A 9,134-nucleotide genomic window follows, 5' to 3' on the forward strand; every position below is an offset into this window, starting at 1 on the left:
TTAATTACTGTGCTGAATTTGATTCTGATAAAAGAGTACCAACATCAGGGGGTAAAGCCACTAATGCGGCAGAAATTGGGAAAATTAACGGGACATAGACGGGGGTCTATTAGGTCGCAGAAATTCCTAGTGACAGTAGGGTTTCTTTCTTATAATGTCTTAATTCTGGGTGTCATTGAAGTCTTGTTGTAAATCCCCCCCAGGCCAAAATACCAGTGTGGTGAGTTCTCTATAATCGAGTTTATATAATTACAACATCTTTCTATCATCATTTTCGTAATATACATATATACTTCCGATAACACAATTACGTCACTCGCTCGCTGCATCCAGGGAATTCTACCCATTTCGTAACGCACAGTTCAGACACAACACCTCTTTTCCACTCTAATTCGCTTGTTCAATGGATTCAGTGGGCGCTTGAATGTCGTCGCTTGCCTCAGCTGAATTCTTTTTATCTTCCAGTTCGAGCGATCCATTACCTGAAATTCCTTCCAGGCTATCAAGTGTAACATGGTTCTCAAAAGTTATTATTTCATTTAACTCATTGATAAAATCACAATTTTCTTCCTGAGGTTGGCGCAGTGCTGAGTTCATGGAAAATGTGACTTTATCACCACCAAAACTCAAGGATATTTTTCCTTCAGCAACATTTATTGTAGCTTGAGCGGTGGCTAGGAAAGGTCTCCCTAATATAATTGGAATGTCGCGGTCTTCGCTCATTTCCATAATAATGAAATCTGCAGGGAAAATAAATTTGTTTACTTGCACGAGTACATCACGAATGATTCCTTTAGGCAATCTTATTGATTTATCGGCAAGCTGAATTACAGTTCTGCATGCTTCTAATTCATAAAGCCCTAATTTAGAGAAAAGCGAGAAGGGCATAAGATTGATACTTGCACCTAAATCACATAATGCCCTAATCGGCTCTAAATTTCCTATTATATAACTAATGATAAAACTCCCAGGATCACTGAGTTTCTTTGGGAGGTCCTCCTTAAATACGGCGCTGCACACACTTTCCAGCTGCACCGCTGCCACTTCATCAGGAAATGCCCGCTTCCGATTGATTATATCCTTGATAAACTTAGCGTAATGTGGCATCTGAGACAAAGCATCAGCAAACGGTATAGTAATTTGAAGACTACGGAAAGTATGTACAAACTTATCAAACTCCTTGGAGTTGTCCTTTTTCCCAAATCGTGCGGGAAAGGGAGCTCGAACCAAAGGCTGAGCAATATCCTTTTCCTTCGGGTCAGACTCCTGAGCGGCTGGTGTCGCTCGAGGTTGGGATGGACCTTGCTCCTTAGATGGAATCTGTGTAATTTCATCCTGCACAGGCATATTAGCAACAATAGGGGAAGAAGATTGATTCATACCTCTGTCTGGCAGTGGTGGTGATTGCGTCCTTTTTCCTCCTCTAGTTTCGATGGCCTTTGCTTGGTTCGGGACAGTCTCGACTGTCCCAGGCAACGTTCCTTTCTGCTTCAGCTTCAGCGCTTCAGCAATCTGCCCGACTTGTACTTCCAGCATTTTGATCGAAGCAGATGTGTTTCTTTGGAACTCCTGATTCGCTCGCTCTGTGTTCCTCCAGAGTTCCTCCAGACTCAACGGGACTTGTGCCGCTGTGGGAGGTTGAGCGAATGCATGTGCCTGCTGCGGGAAATGGGGGGTTTGATTGTATTGTTGATGATGTGGATGATATCCCCCTTGGACATATTGTTGTGCAGCGAACTGTTGTGGCCTCTGAAATTGTTGCTGAGGACGCGGTCCAGCGGGGCCTTGAACTTGCCCTTTTTGGAACTGCTGGAATTGAGGGGCATTTCTGCCAGCCATATAGAAGACCTCCGCCGGGTTCTGAGCTTCCTCATTTGAATACTCAGCAACCTGCGGACATTTTTGGTCGTCATAAGCTTTCTCCTCGCATTCCGCGGCCTCATGTAATGCTTGTTTTCCTTTAGTACGCAGGTCCTGCTTCATAAGCTTAGACAGCTCCTTCACTTGGATTGACAAACTGTCGATCCTTGCATCGTGAGATACGGAAGTAGGGACCTGGTACAGACCCCTCGATGGCTCGGGCCTATTGGACTCTGGCCAACTTGACTGATTGGCCGCCATCTTCTCAATCAAAGCCCTCGCTTCAGAGGCACAACGCCCCATAGCTAGCTTCCTGCCGCTGCATCTAAGGACATTCTGAGTTCAGGAGTAATTCCTGAGTAGAAAATCTGAAGTTCCATGAAGTCCGGTATTTCGTGATGAGGGCAGTTGCGGAGTAGTTGTTTGAATCGGCTCCAGGCTTTTGGAAGGGTCTCATCACTCGCCATCTTGAAAGTAAGTATTTCATTCCTCTGGCGAATGGTCTTTGATACAGGATGGTATTTGCTCACGAAGGCCTGCGCTGCTTCCTTGAATGAGCCAGGGATCGGATAAAGGTTATCAAACCATTTCCTGGCCTCTCATGTTAAAGAAAATGGAAACAAAATCAGTTTGGCAGCGTCCTCCGTGATGCCGTGCGATTTGGAGGTGGCAGCGATCCTATTAAAGTTCTGTAAATGTTCGTAAGGGCTTTCATTGAGTAGCCCATGAAATTGGCTCTGGCTCGCCAGGCTGACGAGCGCTGGTTTCACCTCATAATGGCCAGAGCCTCTGGGCGCAGAACTTGTAATCAAAGTGTGATCCAGAAGGGTCTGGTAGTGAACATCCATGGGGACTTCAGCAAGTGGGCGATCAGCAGCCCTATGACCCTCAGCCCTCTGGTAAGGCTCAGCAGTAGGTGGTGGTGGAATGATGGTTGTGGGTATCGCAGCGGTGGTGGCAGCTTGTGCCGCTTGGGAAGCAATAAATGCTCCCTGCGCAGCTTGAGTTTGTTCCACCTGAGCGAGGTGCGCTTGCAGCCCCGCCATTCCTTGTTGAATGCTACTGAGGGCTCTCAATAGCTGCTCCTCAGTCTGTGAAAGTGCAGGGGGAATGACAGTAGGGACTACAGAGGGGACGTGGAGCGGCACCTCCTGCGAAGATGCAGATGTGGCGGAATTTGAAGATGTCCCAGCGGCAGTCTGGAAAGCTGGGATGACAGTAGGAGGAGCGGTGGCATTTCCTTGATTCGCCATGAGTTGTTCTCGTACTTGCTCTCGGAACAGACGTCTCTGTGATCGAGCGGAGGGAGTAGGACTCGTGGGACGCTGAAAACGCTTCGGACCCCTACAAAACGGCAGACACATACAAAAATTTAAAGTTAGAAGAATTTTAATTGAATACAAAAAGCATGATTACAACAAATTAAAAGTAAATTATGGCGCTTCAAAAGATTTCCAACAGATACTTTTCATGAGTTTCAAATCCCCGGCAACGGCGCCAAATTATGATAACCGTAAAAATATTTTGTTATTGTATATTAATTCGCAGGGAATTTTCTTTTTTTGAAAATCAATGAGTAGAGTTTTTATAGAAGAATGGTCAGATATAGCAATTATGTGGTTGTAGACCCTGGATAGTTATCACAATTATTTATACTCTTTTTACTGGTGAGTTTCCAGGTCGAACACAGGGATTTAAAGTCATGAATTTCAAAGGTAAAAATCTTGGAGAAGCGACGAAGAGACAAAAAGGGATCCGCTTGGAGCGGGCCTAAATTTTCTACTACTGAAAGCGGTAAATAAAGCAGTAAAAGATGAACGGAGGCGAGCGAAGCGAAAGCGATAGGATTGGGATGTGAGTGAGCGGCATATTATATGTATATGTATATGAGCGAATTAGAGTGGAAAAGAGGTGTTGTGTCTGAACTGTGCGTTACGAAATGGGTAGAATTCCCTGGATGCAGCGAGCGAGTGACGTAATTGTGTTATCGGAAGTATATATGTATATTACGAAAATGATGATAGAAAGATGTTGTAATTATATAAACTCGATTATAGAGAACTCACCACACTGGTATTTTGGCCTGGGGGGGATTTACAACAAGACTTCAATGACACCCAGAATTAAGACATTATAAGAAAGAAACCCTACTGTCACTAGGAATTTCTGCGACCTAATAGACCCCCGTCTATGTCCCGTTAATTTTCCCAATTTCTGCCGCATTAGTGGCTTTACCCCCTGATGTTGGTACTCTTTTATCAGAATCAAATTCAGCACAGTAATTAAGTAGGTCGACAAGGCTCCCGCATACTTAACTACGTTAAACTACCTTGAGACCGCTTTTGGCGCATCACAAGGCTTAATTAATTAATTCGTCTCTCGCTCTATACCAGTGATATGAAATTCTCTAAATTGATTTATATAAGTATGGAAAATTATGGAAGGATTTTAATTGAAGAAGAGAATGATATTTCTTTATGTACTATGAAAACTGCGAAAAGGATTAGACTACAAAGCCGTAAATGAAAGCAGTAAGCTAGTCTAAGAAAGCATTAAAGACGCGGCCAAGGGAGGGGGGAATACGCCCACTCCCTTGGCCTTTCCTGTGGAGAACTCCCTTACAGGGTTGGAGCTCTCGGAAACAGGAAGAAAAATGAACGCTGTGTGTATTCTCAAAAATCGTCCAAGAATTCGATCTCCTATATTTCTTTACATACAGATATCTGGCCCTATTTATAGCAGCTGTAACAGGACGGTTGCAAGAAGCTGTTGGGTAGTTCCAACCGCTGGGCAGTTAGGCGGTTGCAGGTGGTTATTCTGTTGAAGCAGTTGCTGGCCATAACTCCCAGGGTGTCCGCTTCGCTTGCGTTGATGGCACAGATCTTCCTCGCTTGCTGGAGAGCAGGAGGGCATCAGCGTAGCACGGCTCGCTTGAGCTAGCTGGAATTGGAATAGCTGTACCGCTGCATTTGAAGTACTTAGTTGAAGTTTGGTGATAGTCTGCAGCGGCGGGTATCTGGACTGTCGCTTGCAAGCGGGAGGGGCTATCGCTTGCGGCTATGAAGGTGGCCGCTTGCCTCTCGTGCCTTAGTGTTTTCAAGGTGTGTCTTGGGCGCTTGCGAGCGAAGGCGGCTGTCGCTTGCGGCGTCTGCCTTAGCTTTTCTGGCTCCAGAATACCGCTTAAGAGGGCAAAAATCGTTAATAATCTCAACAACGAATTCTGGGTCATGCCTGGTGATATAAATCAATATTGTATGCCGATTACGAATTATTTTGATGGTTCTTATGCAAAAATTCAAGTAACACACATTTTTGTCAAGCTAAGAATATGCTCATATTTGGAGTCATCAAACCTCCTCACACTAAACCTTTGTTCGTCCTCGAACAAACTGCATTAAAGGATCAAGAGGTTATTCCGTTCACGGCAATCAAGACGTGCTAATAACCAGTGCCATGATTGGGAGTAGAGTGAATCTCAATTAGCAACAGGTGAAGCACAAGTATTCAGCATGTCATTTGATTTAACGAGATTGGAGTTGTCCAGGTATTGTCAACTTTGTTCGCTTAGCAGAGATTCTTTTTTTTGATCTAGGAAACCTTCAGCCGAAGGGCGTGGAGAATATATGTATATAAATAAATTTTTATTTTTATTTTTTTTATTTTTTTTTTATTTTTTTTTTTTGGATCGTGAGTTTCAAACAAACATTGTGTCTGCTCATGATCTTATTAGGTTCTCGCACGCCTAGGCCTTTTCAGTTCCTTTGTAATGATAGGTCCTCCCTGCTTTGCTTGCATCGTATCTTAAACCAAATTTAAGGACTTCTCTTTTCAAGTTATGCCTTATGAGCAAAGTCGAAAAACCTGGTCACTTGCCTTACTGAGTATGGACAGTTGAAACGAAGGGGGCACTAGTTTTTCACAAGTCTCTTTCGCTGTTACTTAGTCTAACACTAGTGTTCGAGTTATGGTGAAGTTCGAAGGACAAGTACTTAGTCTGATGTGCTTAGGTTGTCTAACTCTACTCTAGAACATATCACAAAGTTAACCAAGCAGAATATCACAGGAATTTCACATAAGAGCACATACTTCAGGTTATATTAGGCATACAATAAAGAAAAATTGTCACGAGTTACCAAAAATTGTTGTCTCCTTGATTGATGTTATGTACAGCCCTTGTTATTCTCAATTTTACATGGGTGAGGACCTTTCTTTATTTCTTCTTTTCGCTTGCTGGCCCTCGCCCTTGAGGAAGGTTGCGTGATATCTGCCGCACTAGGTCTTCCAATCGGATGAGATTCCTGGCTGTGTCAAGCTGTTGTTCCATTAGGATGGCGTTTTGTTGGGTAAGAGCTGCGAGAGCTTTCATAATTTCATGCAGCGTTGTACCCATGCTTGCAGCCAGAGTCTCTAGCGCTTCCACTCGCTCTTCTAGTGCGGCAGTCGCTTTCTTTCCAGCAGTCAGTTCGTCACCTAGACTCCTAGCGTATGTGTCTATTAATGTCTGAGTCATCATGTATTGGGTGAGAATGGCTGAGTCGAGTTCATCCAATCTTCTTTCAATATTTTCCAGTGATGCGCGGGGGGCTGATGGTCCAGCACCCGCCGCTTCTGGTGATTGTCGCTCGCTCTCAGTTGAACTGATCTCCACTGGCTCTTCCTCGTTTTGGGAATCGGGTGCTGGCTCAGGGGAGACATCCCTGAGGAATACTAGCTGCCTCGCTGCCTCGTACTCCTGCTGCTCTGCTTTCTTCTTTTGTAAATATCCTCTGAATCGCAGCTGGAGTTGAGTCAGCGGTTTCCAGTATTTTAGCAGCTTGACCAGCACCTTCATTTTCCTTTTTCTTTCTCGCTCGAGCTGCTGCATTCGTTCGATTCGTTGTACTGCGGCAAGCAGCTGAGCTTTCTGTTCTTGGAACTTCCTGTCCTGTTCCTCCTCCTCCTCTTCTATAAGTGTTTTATTAGATTTGGTTGAGGCAGGAGTCAGAATTTCTGCGGGTGTCCCGATCATGGTATGCGTTCCTGGGCTGCTTGGGGATACCTGCAAGACAGGAAGATTTAGAATCACTGCCTCCACCTCTTCGGCTTCATTGGCAGCTTCAGCGGTTGTGGCAGCGGGGACCTCGGCGGGGTATTCTTTGTATGATTCAATGGTGACATCGACCCCGCCAATAGTTTCTTCGGTGAATATGGTCTCCCGCTCCTCCTCTGCTCCAGCAGCAGTAGGCTCCACCGCTCCCGGCTGGTTAACGGGTGTGGTTTCTTTGCCTATTCCAACCTGAGGACCTCCCGACCTGAGGACTTCCTGACCTAAGGACTTCCCGACCTGAGGACCTCCCGACCTGAGGACTTTCCGTCCTGATGACTTTCCGTCTTGAGGACCTCCCGACCTGAGGACTTTCCGTCATGAGGACTTTCCAACCTGCGGACCTCCCGACCTGCATTTTCGTTAGAAATAAACCTATTTTCCCTGAGTTCCCCATGGTGCCCTTCAGCCAGTTCGATCAACTCTATTGCCATGCCCATTTTTCTTTTACCTTGGGCTTTTTAACGTAATTCTAAATTTCATACGTAACAGTCATTATATTAGTATTATAAGACACTAATAGAAATATTTTTGTAATTTTTTCTTGATTTGTAATACGTTTTGATATAATAATTAATATTCAAAGATCAACATGCAAAAAGTAAATGGATACTTAATTATGAGACGAAGGGAGTAGTATTATTTTTGTGTATAAATATACTGCTCCCTCCGTTCCACCTTTTGTATTAGTAATTAAGAACAAAAAATTATAATTAAAAAGTAATTAAAAAATATATTAGTAAAAATAATTATTATATAATAAAACTAATTAAGATTAAAAATTATAAATTATAAAATTTAAAATGTGATTTAAATGCATAATTATATTTCTTAAAATAAAATGACAAATATATGAAACAGACGAAAATAGAAATAATAGACGAAAAAAATAGAACTGAAAAAATAGTATATTACCAGTGCGTTGCACAATTTATATGAGTTTTTAGAAAATATATAATTCATATAAATATTTTCAGACGAATTAATTATTAATATAAAATTTATTACATGAAATTTTTTAGTCGACACATTTAAGAGAAAATGATAATATAAATATATAATTACACTATATGAAATATTAATCTATTCCATATATTAATGATTTATTATTTTTCTAGTATTATATTTAAGTGATATATTAATATATTAAAATAAGTAAACATGAAATTATATATATATGTAATATATATTTTATCTAGTAATAATTTTAAATAAGATGATCTTTGACAATTATAAACTGATATTGTTTGTATAACAATTTTAAAGTTTATACTTTTGGTATTGTATATTATTTTTTTGTCAAATTTAAATTATATATTGATTGAAAGTATTGTTTGGTGTCTGTGTGTGAAAGAGGAGATAATATAAAGGAAAATGAAGAGTTTTGTGTTCCATACGGAGAACACAAACAAATTCATCCTACTGTATTAACTTATAGCTCTATTAAGTAATAAATGACAAAATTGGATTGAGTTTGGACTCTATGGATTGGGCTTAGGCTTGTGCTTGGACCTATGGTTGAGAGATATATATAATATATCTATATGGCAAAGATGGGTCTTGGGGCCGAAATTTAATTTCAAAATTTGAATTTGAATGATAATGATAATTGACTAATTCAAGTCAATTATTGGATAAATGGAGTTCGTTAAGCGAAAAACATCTCTTTTTTTGAAAGTTTTGCTCTCGTAGGATTTCCAAAAACCAAAACATTTTTCTCTACAATCAAAATATCCTCCGGAAAATCTCTATGTTTTTTTATTTCGGTTTGCGAAATCTGCAATTCCATTCAATTCGTTCTATCCTGGGAGGCGATCGGTGGCGGCCGAATTCACTTCAAGGAAATCGCGTCCCATGCGAGGCTCGGATCTATCTGAATCCGATATTCGAAATCGCTATCAGATTTGGTGATTTGATTTTGTCACCACATCTTTATTCATCATTACTATTCCAACAAGTTATTTACTTTTTCTTTCACTAGTAAACTTTTCATTTATTATTTTAGTATGTCTAAATCAAATTTCTCATTTTATATTTTACAAAAGGTAACTCTCAATTAAATACCAAAATACTTCTGTTTTCAACTTTTTAAATTACTTTTCAAAGGTAAAATATACATTATATTACTTTATTAGACCATATATTTATAAAATATTAATTTAACTTAATTCACGCGCAAAAATTAACTTAA

The 9,134-nt window shown here is 41.2% G+C and overlaps 1 protein-coding gene across 1 annotated transcript; it reads right to left on the minus strand.

Annotated features, from left to right (window-relative positions):
• Positions 1-387: 387 nt before the first annotated feature.
• Positions 388-2,163, minus strand: LOC127248837 (uncharacterized). The gene is made up of 2 exons (XM_051271378.1): positions 900-2,163; positions 388-482 (listed from the first exon to the last, which is right to left on the minus strand). The coding sequence occupies exons 1-2, from the start codon at positions 2,161-2,163 to the stop codon at positions 388-390; spliced, it is 1,359 nt and encodes a 452-aa protein (XP_051127335.1).
• Positions 2,164-9,134: the final 6,971 nt, after the last annotated feature.

This window comes from Andrographis paniculata, unplaced genomic scaffold, assembly GCF_009805555.1.
Source record: "Andrographis paniculata isolate CXL003 unplaced genomic scaffold, ASM980555v1 Contig34END, whole genome shotgun sequence".
Taxonomy (NCBI): Eukaryota; Viridiplantae; Streptophyta; class Magnoliopsida; order Lamiales; family Acanthaceae; genus Andrographis; species Andrographis paniculata.

Coding starts and splice junctions, on each gene's coding strand:
- LOC127248837 (XM_051271378.1), bottom strand. CDS start 2,163: ATGGGGCGTTGTGCCTCTGAAGCGAGGGCTTTGATTGAGAAGATGGCG. Junction 483..899: donor ATTATGTGATTTAGGTGCAA/GTATCAATCTTA, acceptor AAGGAATTTCAG/GTAATGGATCGCTCGAACTG.